General features: G+C 44.4%; 1 protein-coding gene across 4 annotated transcripts in view; it reads right to left on the bottom strand.

Moving 5' to 3' along the window:
- The window catches only part of DNAH10 (dynein axonemal heavy chain 10), a 123,929-nt gene that overhangs the window by 57,595 nt on the left and 45,746 nt on the right, over nt 1-20,588 (bottom strand). For all 4 annotated transcript variants that reach the window (XM_072953384.1, XM_072953386.1, XM_072953385.1 and 1 more), the window contains 11 exons: nt 20,290-20,443; nt 18,904-19,137; nt 16,352-16,474; nt 14,462-14,695; nt 12,269-12,492; nt 7,099-7,368; nt 6,787-6,970; nt 5,245-5,379; nt 4,446-4,598; nt 2,250-2,438; nt 564-710 (listed from right to left, as the gene is read on the bottom strand). In XM_072953384.1, coding sequence (XP_072809485.1) covers nt 564-710; nt 2,250-2,438; nt 4,446-4,598; nt 5,245-5,379; nt 6,787-6,970; nt 7,099-7,368; nt 12,269-12,492; nt 14,462-14,695; nt 16,352-16,474; nt 18,904-19,137; nt 20,290-20,443 — 2,047 coding nt within the window. The remainder of the gene's footprint in view (nt 1-563; nt 711-2,249; nt 2,439-4,445; nt 4,599-5,244; nt 5,380-6,786; nt 6,971-7,098; nt 7,369-12,268; nt 12,493-14,461; nt 14,696-16,351; nt 16,475-18,903; nt 19,138-20,289; nt 20,444-20,588) is intronic.

The following is a 20,588-nucleotide window of genomic DNA, read 5'->3' as shown; positions in this document are numbered from 1 at the left end:
GGACGAAACACAGACGTCTTCAAAGATGTTTCCAGAAGCCCCCGGGCCTAGTCTAGAACCCTCTTATGAAATAGAAAATGCAATTGTATGTGAAACGTAAAACATAAAGCATTTCAAGGACAGTCTCCAGGGAAACACGCGAGCCTGTTGCCCACAGAGTGGCACTCTGTCTTGGAGGAAGTCCCACCTGAAAGAAACGTGCTCACCCCTCTGGCTTTCATTGTAAAGAGGGAAAAACTCATGCTTGTGCTTTCTCGAGAATTTTGTTTATCCCACCCCCTCCCCACCCCACCATCCTGCCATCACAGACTGATTATTATCATCGAAGCATCGCAAACAGCACCGTGACGACACACCTTGACCTTAGGGTAGTAAGTCAAATCGGAAGGAAACAGCACGATGGGTAAGACCAAACGGAAGCCAGACAACCAAATGAGGTGACAGCTAAGAATAAAACTTTCCCTTGAGAACGGTACTCCCCGCCCGTCACCTCCACCCTAGCGTTTCCCAGATACACGTGAACCGAATGGAAACCCAGAGGACTTAGTGTGCGTGGCCCCTACCTCCCTCAGGTCAGAAGAACCTCTCTTCAGCTCACCAGCCATCACCAGCACCGACTTCAGGGCTCGGAGTCCAAAATCATAATGATGCTGCTTGGAGAGCTGTTCCCGGGCCAGCTTGTACAGAACGGTCATCTTTTTGGCCAGAGTCTTTTGTGATAAAGGACAATACAAAATAAGTGAAGAAAATGACCTGAAAGCACCAGAGCATCCTTACGCAAAGCGAACTGACATAAAGATGTTCAGCTGAAGCCACTGGACAAACAAGCAAATCTTGCCTCTAACAAACACCAGGATGGGTCCTCTGTTGTTAACACTGACAAATTAGGGACTAATTTGAAAGAACGCCAGCCCTTACCAAAATTGGATGACAGTCCTTGAAAGTTGAGGAAAATCTTAAGCACCTTAAATAACAGAATTCATCCAACTTTTTAAAATCATAGCGATCACAGCCCAGAAATTTGCGTCTTGTTTATTTTGACCTCATCATGTTATTAAAGTTCTCCTGTAACCGTTTTTGAGGACAAGTCAGCCACCTGGTCTACAAAAAGGATTCAAGATCTTCTGGTTCCTACGGATGGCATGGGAATTTTGCTCATGAAAACTAAGAACCAGAGGTCTCTCCACTCTGGCTCAAAATCTACATAGGAGGATTGGCCTTTACCAAAAAATTTCAGAGAAGCAACATAACAACATTATGTTAAAAGTATTCACTATTTCATACTTTTTCCAGAACGTTCTGGGAAAGCATATGTGCATAATCTTTGTATACATATTTTAAGAGATAATAAAGGAGTTATGTGGGCATTTTTTTATTTTTATGAAGTCCAATTTATCTATTCTTTTCTTTTGTTGTCTTTTGATATCATATTAAAGAAATCTTTGCCAAGTCCTATGTCATGAAAAATTTCCTCTGTGTTTACTTCTCAGCGTTTTATAGTTTTAGGTCTTACATTTAGGTCTTTGATCCATTTTGAGTTATTTTTGTATGTGGCATTAAGTAAGGTCCAACTTCTTTCTTTTTTTTCTCAATGGAAGTGGTACTGGGGATTGACTCGGGACCTTGTGCATGCAAAGCACATGCTCTACCACTGAGCTATCCTCTCCCCCCAGATACATTTTTAAAGCCACATATTCTCAAGGGCACTGAGTGAAAGAAGCCCATCTCAAAGGGTTACACATTATAGGATTCCGTGAATAGAACATTCTAGAAGTGACATAATTATAGTGATAGAGAATGATTGGTGGCTGTGAGGAGTTAGAGTCGGAGGCAGGCTGTGACTGTTAAAGGGTGACACGAGGGAGTTTCTCTGTGTTGATGGGACAGTCTTGTATCTGGATTGTGGCACCAGTTACACCACAGGTGTGATAAAATGCCACAGAAAGATACACACACACCAGAGAGAGAGAAGGTGAAACCTGGTGGAATTCAGATACAGTCTGTGAGCGGCACTGCGGCCACATCAGTTTCCTGGTTGTGATGTTATCACTGGGGGAAGCCAGGAGAGGGGCACCTGTTGAGTCATGTGATGCCAAAATAAAAGCTGTAATTTTAAAAAGCGAGAAAGGGAGGGAGAGAGACAAAGCGAAACAATTTGAAAAGCCGCCCAGAAGGAAGCTCCCAGAGCCCCGGCCTGCAAGCAGACCCAGCGGGGAGCTCTGGGGCGCCCGGCGCTGGCGCGGCCTCACCTTGGCCCCGAGGAAGCCCTCGGAGAAGAGCATGATCTCGCAGATCTGCTGCAGGTCCGGCACGATCACCACCACGGGCCGGAAGAGGGCCTTCACCGACTCGGGCAGCTCCGTGCGGCCCGCGTAGCCGGGGTTCATGGTGATGAAGATGCCCATTCTCGAGTCCAGGGAGATCTCCTGCCCTTCAAACTGGAGAACGAGGGGAAGGAAGGAGGGGTACACTGCCGGCCAGCCCGCCAAGGGGAAAGGAGGACTGCATACGAGGCCAACACCACCATGTGTCTCCTGCCCTTTCCTGGTGACAAATGCAGAGTCCTTGTGTTTGTGACCCAGGTGTTCTGGGGGCACAAGCCTCAGTTGACCCCCAAACTCAGATCTGAATCAAGGGTCTGTCCACTTGAGAAGTCGCTGATGTTGGCAAAGGGTGCAGCCTGGGGTTGATCTGAGGTGCTGTGTGACCCCCGACAGGTCACTTACCCTCTCTGAGTCTAAGTTTCCTTTTCTGCGAGCTCGTGGCAATTAAACGAGACAACATATTCAGGAGCACCCAGCCCGCTGCTTCACACAAAGTGGATTTTCATTCATGTCAGCTGTCATTTCTCTCCGCATTCCCACCCTCACCTCCGTCTCAGTGCCTGGACGTCACGTGGACCCTTCCTACAGAATCCCTCCTCAGCATCCCTCAAGAAACCAGTCTTTGTCCTCCAGGTGCCCGTGTACCAACCAAATGCAGAAATCTCTAAGTTTTGAGTCTCATTAGCCTACAGTTGAATTTCAAGTATCTTAACATTCCTCCTTACTAAGATTTTACCATTTCATTTCTTCTAATGGTCCACCAGAGAGAAGACAGAATGCTCTATCTTTATGAGGCACAGGCTGTTTCAGTGACAAGAGGGCCACCCAGCAGATAGCTGATGTTCCCCAAAAACGGAGGCCACTGTCTTATCTTACTGGTCTGCACTGAGATCACCCTCACCCAGTCCTCAGTGTCCCACGTGAGTCCCAGATCACCCTCTGGAGCAACAGACAGGGCTGCTCTTGAAAACACAGCTTTGAGAAACCCAAATGCATTAGGTTAAATTTGCTTCCCATGGGAGCAGTAAGCTCAGCCCTAAAATATTTCAGAAGAGCTAATTAATAGAAATCCACCCAGAAGCTTTACTGGACTCCTCAAATGTTTAACAGTGTCTCTTGACAATGAGCCTTGACATTGCGGGAAAAAGCAGGTTGGGTGCCAGGGCCACAGAGGTGCCCAGAATGGAATCCTCACCAACCCAGGCTGAATCTGGGTCCTGAACCTCCCGGTGAGGTTCTGGGGAGGCCCAGAGGATGTAGCAGAATTTTCAGGTAAAGGAGAAGAAAGGACAATTTCGGACAGACAGGGTTGCATATGGCGTCCCAGGGCCTGGGATGTCTGCGGAGCAAGGGACATGAGGTGATGAGAGTGCAGGGCTCGCAGAGTCAAGAACTTTGGCCAGAGGAGCAGCAGAGCCACCTGGGACCACAGAGGACCCCAGCTCGGGGAAATGGCCTGGCCACTCTGGTCCTTACTGTCAGAGAACCCACACTGGGCTACCTAAATTCCATAAGATCATGTGTCTCCACCTTCCGATCCAGCTTAATCTGACGTAGTTTAACACAGACTTCCCAAACTCGAGTCTGCAAATGTATTCTCAGATGGGGAGAGATTGGTGAATTCTCAAAAAAAAAAAATTTAATTTGCCTCCTCACTTGGATAACAACCTTTAAAATCCCATTCATTACAATGTTCTAACTTTACCAGGTAGGAAGGCAAAATTTCTTCTTCATGGTGATAATTTCAAAATGAAGACATTTTGACTGGTTTTTTTAAGTCATTTTTTTCTTAGACTTGGGAAGTCACTAACAATATATTTTGTCCTTAAAACGGTGCTTTACAACATCACTTATTTAAGAATACTGCCCTCCCTACAGCCATTCGTCACAGGTCTGGAATTACTTTGAAGTTCTTAGAATATTACACCCCATAATTGTCAAAGATGCTGGTAATCTGGGGAAACCCAACGGTCTCAATTTGAAAACAAAAGTCCGGCAAATCTTCATCTACGGGGAGCCTGATCTGGACAGACAACTGCCCACCACCTCACGTTTCAGAGCTAACACAGCACGTGTCCACCTTGGGGACGTGATCCAGGTGGGCTTCGCACTTATCCTCACCTGGAACGTGGTTAACTGATGAATCAGAGCATTTCGGATCGTCTGAATCTGAGACGAGATGACCGAGAGCACGGAGGCGTCGATGCGGTTAAACTCATCAAAGCAGCCCCAAGCCCCACACTGAGCCAGGCCCGAGAAAATCTTCCCAACGGCCTAGGACGAAAGGAATGGCAGGACCAGGGCAACTTTCACCTTTAAAACTGCATGCAACCCGTTCACGGATATAGTTTTCTAAATTCAAGGCAAACAACAAGCACCACGCTGGCCGAGAAGCAGTCAGCCTGCCACGCCACTGATGGCTCTTTCAGGCAAGACTTCCAAGGCCTCTCGTGGGCCAGCTCCCACTCAAAGGATGTCACAAATTAAGGATTTTAATGTAAAAACCCAGATTTCTGGCTTCTCTAGAGATGCTGGAAAATCTAGCAACACGAGGTCCACTTTTCCGAGGGGCAACCATTAACCTAAGCTGAACAGTGGCTCCTCCTTTAGCTGGAGCATTGCTCTCCAGTTGGCCACAGTCCCCACCACTCTCTATTGCCTCTGTCTGCTGCTTTACGTATTTACATTACCTATCTGACTCTGGTGGGCATTTAGTTTGGAACTCTTGCTCTACATGCTGCCAGCAAAGCAGACACATCTAAGTTCTGAGACTATGAAGGTGAAAGTTTTCTACTCAATTCCTGCAGCTTTCACCATGTCATTTCACAGAAGCATAGGAGACGAAATGCCTTTCCATCTGTGTCCCATTTTTAGCTCTCTGCTTAATAAGACACTACCAGAGGAGGCACCAGGGCCTTACTTTGTAATCCATGCCTTCGCCGCAGTTGGTTACAACACAGAGTAAACCCAAGGCTTTGGCCAGGTCCTTGGTGGTCTCGGTTTTGCCAGTACCTGCTGGGCCAGCAGGGGCCCCGCCCAGATACATGGACAGCGCCTGTTAGAAGCCAAATGCAAAACACATGTTGTCTGATTCGCATAAGGAAACAGGTGTCAATTCCCAGTGGGGAATATATAAATGGCAATGAGCAAGTTCGCACCTTTCCGGACAATCACCATCTTTAACATTTCTGTGTTTCTCCACTGACTTCCATGGACCACCCGCTTCCCCACATTACACAGGGACCCACGCACCAGGAACCGAGCACCGTGCTGGAATCTGTACCCACCCTGAGGACAATGCCCAGCAGTTCCCACAGTCGGGGCTCATGGACACGTGTACATCTTACCCAAAGAAAGGGCCAGATCCTAGGAGCTGGAACGTCCTGCCTGAGAAGAGGGTCCTTGTTTATCTGGGGACTTTGAGCCCCGCTGGACAATCTAACAATGTGATTATGGTGGGAGCCTTGGGCCACGTGGTATCAGGTCGACTTTTGGAGGGTCTGGAGACTAAGGTCAACCATTTGTGTGGTCAGTCGTGTCTGCAGAACCAGCCCCCAGTTAAAACCCTGGCCACCGAGGCTCAGGCGAGCGTCCCTGGGTGGCATACTTCACGCACGTGGTCACACAGAGTTGCTGGAAGAAATAATGCTGTCCTCATGCTGTCTGCACAGCGGCACTGGGGAGCAAAGTATAGCTTCAAGCCTGGTCTCTCCTGGACCCTGTCCTATGCCTTCTCCCATTGCTGATTTTGATCTGTATTCACTGGCTGTAAAAACTATAACCATGACTCTAATGGCTTTACTGAATTCTGTAACTCCCTTTAGCAAACTACTGAATCTGAGGGTGGTGTTAGAGGCCGCCTGAACTTGCAACAGCCCGATCCCAAAAGGTGGCAACTAGGCCATATTCCAAACTTAGACTCTTTTACAGAATTTTTTAAGAATGACATCCCTTACCAAGAGCACTCGTTTCCTGGGGCCGCCATAACAAAGTACCACAAACGGGGTGGCTTAAAACAACAGAAGTGTGTTCTTGCACAGTTCTGGAAGCTACGAGTCTGAAGTCAAGATGCAGGCAGGGCCATGCTCCCTCCAAAAGCTCTAGGGAGGGTCCTTCCTGGCGGCTCCCGGCGGTCCCTGCTTGTGGCCTCACCCCTCCCATCTCTGCCTCCATCCTCACATCACCTCCCCTGTGTCTCTGTGTTCTCTCCTCTTTTACGAGGACACCAGTCGTTGGCATTAGGGCCCTAATCCAGGATGTCCTCACCCCCAGTCCTTAACTAAATCCCTCAAGACCCTATTTCTCAATAAGAGCATATTCCGAGGTTCTGAGCAGACATGAATTTGGGGCAGGGTACACAGGTCAACCCAGCACACATACATCACAATGAGCACAGTCACCCCGCGAGAGAAACACATAACCCCGGGTGAGCGATAACGGCGAGAGCCAGGGCGCCGCGCACCTGAGTGAGAGTCAGGTAAATCCGGTCCGTGAGGGGCGTGATGACCAGCCTCCCGTTCAAGCCCATGTACTCGTATCCGTAGCCGAAGGTCCCCGTGCACTGACGGATGTTCAGCTCATCCGGTTCTCGGTCCCAGTAAAACCGCAGCTGACTCTCCCATTCAAACTCCCGGGCCTCGAGAATGCTGGAAGATGGGCGACGGGGGACAAGGTTAGAGGGAGACAGATGCAGTGGAAGAGATGGTGGCCGAGGAGGAGGAAGGAGAGCGGCTGAGAGAGGCCGGAGACGCCAGTGCCCCGGGAAGGTCCCCACCTGCACCGGATGAAAGAGTCGACTATGTCGCGGGCGTGCACGTCGATGATCAGGACGGTGTTGTATTTCTTCCTGTCGTTTCTGCTTAGGGACGTGGTGATCCGCGTGACCAGCTGGTTGATCTGCCAGTGCATCTTCTGGCCGTAGTTCTTCATGGCCTGCTTCTCCCCTTGCTGCACTTTGCGGAAGACATCTTCCACCTCCCAGGTCCACCACACCTGGCTGGCGGCCAGCACCACCATCCCTTGGTACAGGAGCATCCAGTCGACCCTAAAGGAAAAGCACATCTTTATGAGATTTTTTTCCCAGGGATTGGTACCGAAAACGGTGCCATTAAGAATCTATTTCTTTCATACAAAGGGCCAAGAGGCATGTGAAAAGATGCTCAACTTCACTAATTATTAGAGAAATGCAAATCAAAGCCATAATGAGGTATCACCTCACACGGGTCAGAATGGCCATCACCAGAAAGTCTACAAATAATAAATGCTGGAGAGGGTGTGGAGAAAAGGGAACCCTCTTACACTGTTGGTGGGTTGAATGCAAATTGGTGCAGCCACTACGAGAACAGTATGGAGATTCCTTAAAAAACTAAAAATATATTTACCATATAATCCAGCAATCCCACTCCCAGGTATATATCTGGAGAAAATTATTTTGAAAAGATACATGCACCCCAATGTTCATAGCAGCACTATTTACAATAGCCAGGACAGGGACGTAACTTAATATAATGGAATATTACTCAACCATAAAAAGGAATGAAATATTGTCATTCATGGCAACATGGATAGACCTAGAGATCATCATACTGAGTTTAGTCAAAGATAAACATCATAAGATATCATTTATATGTGGAATCTAAACAAATGACACAAATGAACTTATTTACAAAACAGAAACAGACTCACAGACATAGAAAACAAACTTACGGTGACCAAAGGGGAAAGCAGGGGAGGGATAAATCAGGAGTTTGGGATTAGCATATAAGATAGATAAACAATAAGGATAGGGGAACCCTCCTACACTGCTGGTGGGAATGCAGTTTGGTGCAGCCACTATGGAAAACAGTGTGGCGATTCCTCAAAAGACTAGGAATAGACTTACCATATGACCCAGGAATCCCACTCCTGGGCTTGTACCCAGAAGGAAATCTACTTCAGGATGACACCTGCACCCCAATGTTCATAGCAGCACTATTTACAATAGCCAAAACATGGAAACAACCTAAATGTCCATCAACAGGTGACTGGATAAAGAAGATGTGGTATATTTATACGATGGAATACTACTCAGCCATAAAAACCGACAACATAATGCCATTTGCAGCAACATGGATGCTCCTAGAGAATGTCATTCTAAGTGAAGTAAGCCAGAAAGAGAAAGAAAAATACCATATGAGATCGCTCATATGTGGAATCTAAAAAACAAAAACAAACAAACAAACAAAAACAAAGCATAAATACAGGACAGAAATGGACTCATGGACAGAGAATACAGACTTGTGGTTACCGGGGGGGGGGCGGGGTAGAGGGTGGGAAGGGATAGACTGGGATTTCAAAATTGTAGAACAGATAAACAAGATTACACTGTATAGCACAGGGAAATATACACAAAATGTTATGATAAATCACAGAGAAAAAAATGTGACAATGAGTGTGTATATGTCCATGTATGACTGAAAAATTGTACTGAACACTGGAATTTGACACAACACTGTAAAATGATTATGAATCAATAAAAATGTAAAAAAAAAAAAAAACAATAAGGATTTACTGTATAGTGGGACCGATACCACTGTCTTGTATAACTTATAATGGAAAAGAATCTTAAATATATATATATTTAAATATATGTATATATGTTTTATATATGCACAACTGGGAAAAAAAGCAATGAATGAGGAAACTTTGGATTAAAAGAGATTGAAGAGGCATATCAGACAAAAAAAAAAGAATTTCTTTCTCTGGAACAGGGAAGGCAAAGTAAGAGGGGCAGGGAGACAGGAGTGTAAGACCCTTCTGGCTGGATAGCAAAACCCCAGGCCCACAGACATACGCACATGAAAAAGTTACAGGTGCAGGACAGTGTAGAAAGATGCCAGATCACTTTAAAGATGTGGCTTTATAGATTTTTTTAAAACTTACTTACTATTATGGGCATATTGTAAGAACTTAAAATTTTTTAACAATTCCAACCAAAAAATTCATTGTCTTTGACCACACTCCCCGTGTTTTTTGCTTCTTGAGTGTCACTTGACACTTTTCCATTCTCATACCAACCTGCTCAAAGTTAAAGACACACTTACGGGGAGGAGGGGCTGGGAGGGCTGTTTCTCCAAAGTCAGCGTTGCGGTTTTTTTCGCTTACTGGTCCTAACGCGCATGCGCCCAGGTCGCCGGCCCCGGGTCTCACCCAGTCCTTGCAGGAGCGGCGCGGTATTTCAGAGCATGAAAGTTACCGCGATTTACTCAAGACGTTTCCCTACTGCTGTCTATTCAGGTTGCTTCCAGTCCTTTTGCCAATGCAAGCAATGCTGTGTTAAACATCCTTCCACATCGCGGCACCGTCTGGAGACAGCTCTGGCTGTCACAACTGGGGGAAGGGGTATTACTGGCACCTACTGGGTGCTAGAGACCAGGGATGATGCTAAACACCCTAAAATGGACGGGACAGTCTCCCACAGCAAAGAATTATCCAGCCCCAGATGTCAGAAGAGCTGAGGGCGAGAAACCCGGCTTTACACACACGCTGGTGAGTCAGAGCGGCTTCAGGGTTACAGACCAGAATCCCAAACGCAGGGTGACCAGGACAAAGTACAAAAGCACTTTTCTGGTAGTTTATTTTTATAGAAATGGCCAAAGTACCTCAGAAGGTTGTAGCAATCCGTGCCCCCCACCAGCCACGCACAGTGCTGCCCTCACCACACCCTTTCCAGCACTATGATATTCTTTTGTGTTTTTTGCCAATCTGAAAGGTTAAAAAAAAAATCAATTATGTCATTCTGCCTTAATTTGCAGATTGCTGATGACTAGCGAAGTCTCTCCTCTTTCTGTACATTTATTGGACACTTGGATTTCCTCTGCTGAGATACCTATTTCCAAAGCTGGTAAGCACCTTGAAAAACATGTAGGGAAAACTTATTTGCTAAATCGTACTTTAAAAAAAATAATGGACACAGAGCTATAAGTTCCAATCCAGTAAAAGTGACTGTGAATTACTAGTCATTCTTTTCATGAGGTACAATCAAGAGCAAAATACATTTAAAATAATATTTAAAACAACAAAAAGTTTAAAAAGCTAAAGCGCTAATCTGTTCTTAGAAACAATGATCAGTACATATATGTGAACCGAAAACAATGTGCAGTCTACTGTATGTATGTGTTTACATGCAATATAATGTCTATGTGCCGTCAAACTGTAATAATTCTACCCAATAAAACTGAAAAAGGAAAAAAAAGCAAAAAAATAAAATAAAACAATAAAAAGCATTTGGCATTACTGTCTTGTTTTAAAATGATGCAGTGCCTCTAAAACCTAATAGACGTCCAGGCATGATCCCTACACCCAAGAGAGATGTAACGAAGGAGCTGGGGGTCCAGAGAATGGCCCGGAAGTGGTGAACAAACGTGAACCTTACCAAAGACAGCAAGCCTCAGGAAGTCGGAAATCGGGAGAGGTGTGATCAGAGAAAACAGTGACTCGGGGCAGAGCGAAGATGAACAGGACAGTATCTGTACGTACGCCTGGGCCTGTCTTCTCAGTGACACTGAAATACGTCCGCTCAAATGAATCAACGTTATCATTTCAACTGCTCACCTCCTTCTTTAGAAGCAACAAGTTCACCTTAGAGGGGTATTTGGGGGAGGAAAGGGGTGGCTCGGACATTTCTTTCCCAGTTAATCAGGCTGCAGTCACTTACTCTCGCTTCCACCAACCACTCGCTGTCACGCAGAGCAATGCCCCCGGCAAAGCAGAGGTTATGATGCAGAGAAAACAAACACGTGCAGACACAAAATGCATGTGATTCGGGAGCACCGAAGAGATTTAAAAATACTCGGCGATCTCCACTTCTGGAGGACACTGGTTTCTGTCTAGTTCGGTTTTGAAATAGCATTAAGCACAGTGATCAGCCCACAGCAGGAAGCCAATAAGTGTAGTTAAATGAGTGGATGCAGCCTGTGATGTGCCCAGGCCACCTCCACGAGAGCTACGTGTCAAATATCTAGAAATGTTGCAAGCGGGGTGTTAACCGTCTTACCATTATTCCATTTAGCTTTCAAATCAGCCATCTGGGAATATTTACACCATGGGAATCGGCAAACGCTCTAAATCAAAGCTTTTTTGTTCTGTTTTGCAGAGAGCTAGGAGTTTTACCAGGACACCACTGAAGGTGTCTGTCTACACCTGATCACATAAAGATGCAAACCAGTTTTCTACAAGGGACATTGTCTAAGGAAAAGCAAGACCCTACTCATACAGAAACTATGCTCTGTTCTGGTCATTTACTTAAACAGACATCTTCAGTTTGCAAAGTCAAGAGGGTCGTGCTCTCATAATAATACAGAATTTAAGTCTGCGTGAAGGCCCCACCCAATACGCCACAACGACAACTCTCCTGGGAAGCTATCCAAAGACGCTTTACGTGCTTTGACTTCAGCTGCACGTTAAAGTCAGCCCTCTTAGCAACTGGATCAGGTGTGGTGCAGCTCAGTGCCTGGAAGTTTCTCAGGCCACAAAAATCAGAGTGATTGAAATTCATCAACAATTTCAGAAACGACTTTACACATTAACCTACATACAGAATCCATCTTAGTGAACACCTGGTTTCATCAGGTCACTAGGTTATCACACTTGAGCTCAGAATCCCCTGCAATCCTGTGAAAATCCAGATCCCCAGAGTGTCTGGTGGGGGAGGTTTGGGGTGGGGCCCAGGAATACGCATTTTAATAGGTTCCCAGGGGCCCTAACACTGCCAGTCCAGGGTTGACGGTTTGAGAAGGGCAGTACCAGCTGATCCTTTAAGGACAGATGTGTGTCAGCTAATTTAGCTACAGCAGGAAAAGAAACCCTCATTTGAAATGTCAGTTGATCTACTCCAAACCCTAAAAATTGATCCATTATGACCAATAATATGATAAGGTAACACATAGTCACATTTATAATCCTACCTGGTTCTGTCTTCACAGTATTTGAAAATAGCCTCTTTGGTAATTAGCCGGTTAGTTCTTCGCATTTCATTCAAAACTGCCGTCATCCAGTCCTCCACACGCCCCTCAGCCCTGATGATCTTCCGGAACTCCATGACCTCTCCTTCTGCTGAAATCATGGCAGACACCAGTTTTTCTCCACTGTCCCCGTCGTTAAACCTCAGCAGTGCTATGTTGTCGTACATCTGCAATACAGTGGTAGAAGCCACCCTGGAATACCTTCATTAGCAAAGAACAGCCCAGGGTGCCACATCACACACCAGAGCTGCCAGGGTGCCAGCAACAGCAACAGAGACCACATGCTAAATAGATGTCCATTTACCCAATGACAAACGTTCATTGGGCACATTCGTTTATTCTGGGTTAAACAAAAAGAAAGAGAAGACAGACTCCCTCCCCACACTTGAGATTCTAGGGCATATGCTGGGATGGAGAGGTACCTGGACGTGGGGACCAGCTGAACACAGGAGAAGAGGAATAACCTGATGATTAAATACCCTAGGGCTGTGAAATTAGAGACCAGTCATTGAATTCCCCCACTGCCCAAATGGGTGACGCTGAGAAAGTTGCTTCTCCTCTCTCAGCCTAGAATAAACCTAATTATGACACCAAGATGAGGTCAAAGGATCAAATCAAGAAACGTGCATGAAATGCCAGCTCATTATATACTTGGCATTCACTGGCTATTGTCATTGTTATCCATCAGAACTATATTCAGGAAAATGAGTCTTTGAGGGCCCGATAGCTAAGTCAAGGCACTCTGCAGATCAGAGAGGAAGAGAGAAAGGCTACAGGTTTTAAAGAATAAAATCAGAGGTGTGCAGAAGGGGCTACCAGTAAATGAAGTACTTCTAACAACACAGTTGTCTACAACAGTAAAATATTGGCTTATGAAAGTAGAAACAGAATATAAGCCTCCCCTTTGAGAAAGGAAAACATGCAATCAGGACTATGACTCTTCCTTGAAGAAGGAAATCAGCATTAATTAAAGGAAAAGTATGGCAGTAAGTACTTGATCCTCAGTGCTTTGTTTATTTGGAGTAAAGGAATTGCTCTACAATGCTGGTTCTCCTCCACGGAGGACTTTGCCCCCAGGGGACACTGAGCATTGTCTGGAGACTTTCTGGTTGTCATGGCTGGAGAGGGATGTTCCTGGCATCCAGTGGGTAGAAGCCAGAGACGGTGCTGAACATCCTACAGTACACAGGACAGTCCCCTGCTCCCACCCCGACACACATATACAAACGCACAGAAAAGAATTATCTGGCCCACGATGTTGACAGTGCCAAGGCTGAGAAACCTCGCTCTGGACTGATGCTAAATAGAGAGCTTTGATTACTGAACAAAGATTACTTCTGGCCATGCTCTCGTTCTCTATCACCAGAGACATTCTGTCTGCTGCATTTCCGGAAATTCCATATTGCTCACGGAGACACATCCGTTTATATTAATGCATGAAAACACGGGCTGGAAGGAATTAACAACAGAGCCATGATAGTGGCTGCCTCTTGAGAGCAGAGGAAGAAGTGTGGACAGGAACGAGGGACAAACAGTGTGTCAATTTTATCTCTAAAACTTTATTTTAAAAAAGAGAAAGACAAAGCAAAAGTTGACTAAATGGTAACAACTGTCAATTCTGGGTAGGAGATAAGGTGATTTAGTGAACATTGTAAGGCAGGCACTATTCTAAGTCCTTTAAAAATATTTACTCATTTAATCTTTATAACAACCCCACTGAAGCAGATAACTACTAGAGTTATCTGCATCTACAGATAAGGAAATGGTTGCCCAGAGAGGTTAAGTCACTTGCCAAAGGTCACACAGCAAATCCACGCAGAGCCAGGATTTGAATCCAGAAAGCTCGCGCCACAGTCCGTGTGCTAAACCACTCTCCTGTATTACCTCTCTGCTTCCTATATTAGTCTGTGTACTTCTGTATTGTTTTAATTTCTCTAAAAACATGTTGCTCGGAGGACCATGGAAACAGAGCAACAAATAGCAGCTGAGTGCTGGTGTAACTTCAGACTACGGTGGATTTGGTCAGACTTATGCTTCTAGCGAAAACCCCAGTGGCATTTCACACTCTTAAGCCTGTGGGTTGAACAGAACCGTGTAGAGAGCCCGGAGGAGCTGAGTGACAGAGCTTACGCAGACCTTGATGATGTGCTCCTGGACGCAGAGGGGGTCGCTGTTCCCCAGGATGCTCAGCAGCTCGTCGTCAGAAATGAAGAAGAACCTGGGGAAGGCGTTCCTCTTGGAGTCCAGGTAGTCGTTCAGGCTCTTCTGGCACTTCTCCAGGCCCTCACTGACGTTCTGCAGGTCGCTGAGGCGGTTCGGGGCCTCGCAGCATCTCTTGATCACGGGGTCTTTCAAGGTCTCGCTCATGATCTGGACAAGGTCGAGAGGACAGCCGTCAAGCTGCGGAAGCAGGAAGCCTGCTCTTGCCCCAGGCGGGCATCTCCTGGGGCCCCGACGGGGCAGAGTAAGACTGACGACCCACAACTGTGGCCCTCGGGGAGGCCAAGTGGGCAAGGGCCATTCGTTAAGTGTTTAAATAAGCACCTTCTCACGTAGAAATAAGCAAACTACATGTAGTTTGCTTATTTCTGATTTTTTTTCCTTCTTCCTGCTAGAAGGTCAGCTGGCCTGGGTAGGGATTTTTCTGTCTTTTGCTCACTGTGTCCCAAGGTGCCTACAACAGTGTCTGCACACAGCAGGCCCCCCACCAACATTTGCTGGATGACAGAAGCCAGCAGTTCCACTCTGAGCAATTTATTCACCAGAACATTCTCTGCAGTGCTCTTTATAATGGCAAAAAAAAAAAAGAAAAGCAAATAGCTTAAATGTTTAACAAGAGGGAGTTAGGGCAATAATTCACTGTGACGATTTAGATGTTTATTTATTAAAATATATGACAAGGATGTTAAATTTTTAAGAGATCATATTGGTAAGAATGATCCAATTTCAAAGAATAATTATATATTTATAGATATGTTTACATAGGAATAAACAAATTCTAGAAAGATACATGCTGAACTATTAAATGTTATCTTGGGCAATGGGAGTATGGGCATTTTTTTCTTTTCTTTTTTCTGCCTTTTTTTTTTTTTTTGCTTTTTTATAATATCTAAATCCTATACTGAATAGGTATCTGTTCTGTAATTTTTTACATTTAAAAAAAAGCTTCTGTGGATGGGTAAGAAAAAAAAACATGAACTCTAGTGGATAAAGGGGACCGAAACATGAACTGGCTGCCTGTGACTGAAAAACACAACAGCATCACTGAGCAGCAGCAGAGCCCCCGGGTTTTGAGGTCAGGTGGGCTGGGTTAAAATCCCGCCCCCCTCAATCATTAGCAGCCGCGACCACTGGTACAACCCTTTCTGGAAAGGACTTTAAAATGAGCATAGTCTTTCATGGGTAATTCACTTTCTAACAATCTATCGTAAGATATTCATCCTAAATACAGAAAAAGCTTTAGGCACAAACCTGCAAATTAATTATGAAAGCAAAGAACTTCCCTTCAAACAAGATGTCCAGTTACTAGACAATAATCCACTAAACTATGTCAAGCCGCTCACTGGAACATTACATAAAGACACTAAAATATTTCATCAGATGGTTTCATAATGCGAACTATGTTTCTCCCAATATTAAGAGAAAATTATAAGATGAAATTATGCAAAATAGCATTACAATTGTTTTTAAACCCATATCATAGAAAAAAACATAAAAGAAATGAATGACATATTAAAGGTGATGGAACTATGGTAGATACATTTTTTTCCTGCTTTTCTACCTTTTGCCAAGCTTTATAAACAAGTACTATTTTTATAATATAAAATAAAGATTAAAAAGTTTCAGTGCCATATGCCAGTGGCTTAAGATCAAAGGGAAATTTTTACTGAACAGATTCAGGTCGTATATAATGACAGACAAATTCAGAAGCTATCATCAGGTGAAACACTACACACAAATACGCAAGTAAAAGTGTGTCAAATCAGCACCCTTCTTCCAGGACTAAAGTAGAAGCCAGTCACTTGCCCTTTTAAATACTCTGTCGATGTTGTCAAACTTCTTTGCCTCATCTGGAAGTTGCGATCTGATGTCTCCACCGATAAAGATACTCTCCAGATACATCCATTTTCTCTGAACCAGCATCCAAATCTGTCAACGCACAGTGTTATGGTCAACACAGTTATCTCAAGGTGAGTGTGGCAAAACCCCACCCTAACATGGGACAGATTTAAATCAATTCAGGTCAAAAGACTTTCCAGGCAAGACAGAGCACATACGCTCCTTTCCAAATATACAGGAATGGTGGAGGAGGCCTAGGGAAACACTCCAAAACACACCGCCACACTTAAAAGCAAAAGAAAACGCTCCACACCAGCCCAGGACAGGAAGGAAGCTTCTAGATATAAGCAGGGGTGGGAGCCCTGTGACCCAGAGGAACCAAGGTCAGACTGCGCAGAAACCCACGCAAAAACAGATCCAAATACCATGTGACCCACAATTCCACTCCTAGACATAGACCCAAAAGAACTGAAAACAGGGACCCAAAAATCAGTTGTGCACAAGTGCTCAGAGCAGCACTGCTCACAGTCACCAAAAGGTGGAAACAACCCGACTGTCCATCAACAGGTGACTGGATGCACAAAACGGGTGGTCCATCCATATGATAGAACATGATTCAGCCCTAAAAAGGAGGGAAGCCCTGATACAGGCTACAACGTGGATGAACCTTGAAAACAAGATGCTGAGTGAAAGATGCCAGACACAAAAGGCCACACGTTGGGAATGTAATTTGGTGCAGCCACTATGGAAAACAGTATGGAAACTCCTTAAAAAACTAAATAGAGTTACCATGTGGATCCAGCAATCCCTCTCCTGAGCATATATCCAGAGAAAACTCCAATTTGAAAAGATACATGCACCTCGATGTTCACTGCAGCACTATTTACAAAAGCCAAGACATTGAAGTAATCTAAATATCCATCAACAGAGGAATGGAAAAAGAAAATGTAGTGTATACATACAATGGAAAGTTACTCAGCTATAAAAAAAAAAAAGAATGAAATAATGCCAACTGCAGCAACATGGATGGACCCAGAGATTTTCATACTAAGTGAAGTCAGTCAAAGACAAATATCATGCTATCACTTATACGTGGAATGTTAAAAAATGACACAAATGAACTTATTTACAAAACAGGAACAGACTCACAGACATAGAAAACTAACTTATGATGACCAAAGCGGAAAGGGGGGGAGGGATAAATTGGGAGTTTGGGATCAGCAGATACAAACTACTATACACAGAACAGATAAATAAGAAGGTCCTGCTGGATACCACAGGGAACTATATTCAATAGGTTGTAATAACCTAACACGAAAAAAAGAATATATAAATGTATAACTGAATCACTGTGCTGTACACAAGAAACTAATACAACATTGTAAACCAACTATACGTCAATAAAAATGCCACATATGACATGATCCCATTTATATGAACTATCCAAAATAGGAAAACTCATAGAGACAGAAAATAGACTAGTGGTTGCCAGAGGCTGGAGGGAGGGGAAGTAGGAAGTAACTGGCTTTTAATGGGTACGGGAATTTCTTTTGAGATGCTGAAAAGGTTGTGGAACTAGATAGAGGTGGTGGTTGCACAACACTGTGAGTGTGCTAAATGCCACTGAACTGTGCACTTTTAAACGGGTAATTTCATGTTATGCAAATTTCACATCAATTTTTTTAAATGGTTGTTAACAAAGAAAACAAGCAGTACTATATCCTAGCTAATGGCTTCCACTAATAAAAAAATAAGAAACAAAAAACAAACTTAAAAAAGCAAGTGAAGGAAGACCATGCACGATGGAGGTGCAGGCCTGGACCACTCTCCTGGCCAGTGAACCAGGCCTGGCATCATCCCACCCCATGCTCAGGGTGTGGCCAGGAACAAGGCACTTGCCTGGGGTCTAGGGAGGGACACAAGACAGCCACACAAAACTGGTAGAATGAGCCTGGGTTGCTCACAGAGGTCTGGACACAAAGGAAGAAAGCCCCAAACTACCTAATGTAAGACATGCTGCCCAACGTGACAGCCAGGTTGGAGAAACAGTGAAGCAAGCACAGACAAAAAAAAAAATTTATGTTAAAATGAACTTTAAAAAAACCAAAATCACACAGACAAAAACTCACTACCATGACAGTCACACAAAAAAGGGTGGGGAGTGGAATTCTGGCCTCAGAAAATAAAAAGTAGAGTGAAATCATAAAAAGGCCTTAAATATGTTTAGATTCTTCCATGAGATACAGGAGGTGAGAGTATTCTTGCAACAAGAACAGAACAGTATTAAACAAGAATATGGACATATGAAAAAGCACCAATTAGAAATCTTGGAAGTTAAACATGAATTCATTGAAATAAAAACTCAGATTGGCTCCTCTAATCATGCACCCATCCTCCCCACCAAATAAATCAAAGACAGAAAAAGTATAAAAGACTTTCTGAGCACAAAATATTCTCAGAGGAAGGTTCTTTCCCACTGAGAACCAGTTCTTCTCCATCTTTTGTGTGTTTTTCCTCACCTCAATGACCTCCCCTATTAGAGAAAGTGTTTTTTCCCATTTGTGAACAGTCTGCAGAAAAGGCCCCACAAATCTGCTTCCTGAGATGCTCTGCAGGTTGACAGTGTTGTCATCCAGGCACTGGATAATGTCGTCAACAGACCCCAAGATGTAGCCTCGCTCCTGGGTGCCTTTGTAATACTTGACTACGGTAAATTTCATATTTTCCCACGTGTCCAGGATTTCCTTCACAGCCTGATCGGGAACATGAAAAGAATGGTTCGGGCACGCGAACTGAAAAAACAGAACACCAACCCAACAACCCAACAAACGTCCTGAGTTTGCCACGGATCATCTCTTCAACCCGGAGTCCTGGGTCAGTGTTCCGAATAAGCAGATTCTGTCCTGGTAAAACTAGTCATCATTTGCCAAGCACTGCTACGTGCCAGGCAAGGACCCGCCGGCCATGATCTCCCTTAGTCCTCAAAGCACCCCAGTGAGGGAGGGGTTATCATTACCCACAACTTACAGAGGCGGGAAGGGGGGGTCAAAGAGGGGCTCAGCTTGCCAAGTGCACTCAGCTGCTGAGCGCCAGAACCAGGGTCTAAATTCTGTGATCTGCCTCCAATGTGCATATTCATGAGATCCTAGCCCTGTGTTTACTGTTAAGCAAGAAAATCAAATTTTACAAGTTAATATGCCTGTTTTGATTACATTTTCGAAAAACACCCTGTCACTATTAATGTGTATGTGTGTATATATGTGTCTATGTGTGCATATCTGCATGTGTATATGTGTGCATGTGCACATATGCGTGTGTGATATATGTATGTGGGTACATTATGTGTGTGCATGTATGTGTATATGTGTGGGCATGTATGTGGGCATAATATTCATGAATGGGTGTGTCCATGTGTGTATTTTATACGTTTGTGTGTTATGTATACATGTGTGGATATATGTGTATGTGCGTACAGATGTGTATACACGTGTGCGTGCATTTTAAAGTGTTAAAAGACATACACTAAAATGTTAATAACTTATCTTCCAGGGGTGGAATTACGAACGATTTGTTTATTTTCTCACTTCTCAACCACGAACACCCCTTATTTCTTTAACAACTAAGTCAAAAGTGAAACTATAATTAAGAACAACCAAAACATTTAACTGAGGCAGAAAGTCTATTTCTAGAACAACCAATTCTTTATTGCTCAACCATCGCAGGTACCGGAGCAAACAGGCTTTCTCTTTGAATAAAAAAAGAAAATTCTCGGGGTGGGGGGCTCACGGGTAGAGCGCGGGTCTGGTGTGCACAAGGTCCTGGGTTCAGTCCTAAGTGCCTGTGTTAAGGAGGAACAAAATTCTTTTATTTTTTTCACACTGGTTCATAACTGAAAACAGCCCTACCTTCTCGATGGCTATCTCCTTGATGGCCGATGTGACGATCTCACTGAGAACATCCGTGTGTTTATGCAGCTCCATAGCAAACATGTTTTCCAAGGTGAACGTCTCGGTCATTTCAAAAACCACGCCTGTTTTCTCCATGAGCTCTTTCCAATGCCTGAAGGTGCGTCCACATTAAAATCTTTATATCTACAGAGTTTAGTGATGGATTTAACAATTCTCCCTACCACCCCCAGGACAAATCCCATTATAAACACTCCTCATAATGGGATACTAAAATACGAGGAAATATTATTTCCAAA

Source organism: Vicugna pacos, chromosome 32 (assembly GCF_048564905.1).
Source record: "Vicugna pacos chromosome 32, VicPac4, whole genome shotgun sequence".
NCBI classification, from domain to species: Eukaryota; Metazoa; Chordata; class Mammalia; order Artiodactyla; family Camelidae; genus Vicugna; species Vicugna pacos.
This window is presented reverse-complemented; position numbering and strand designations above follow the sequence as displayed.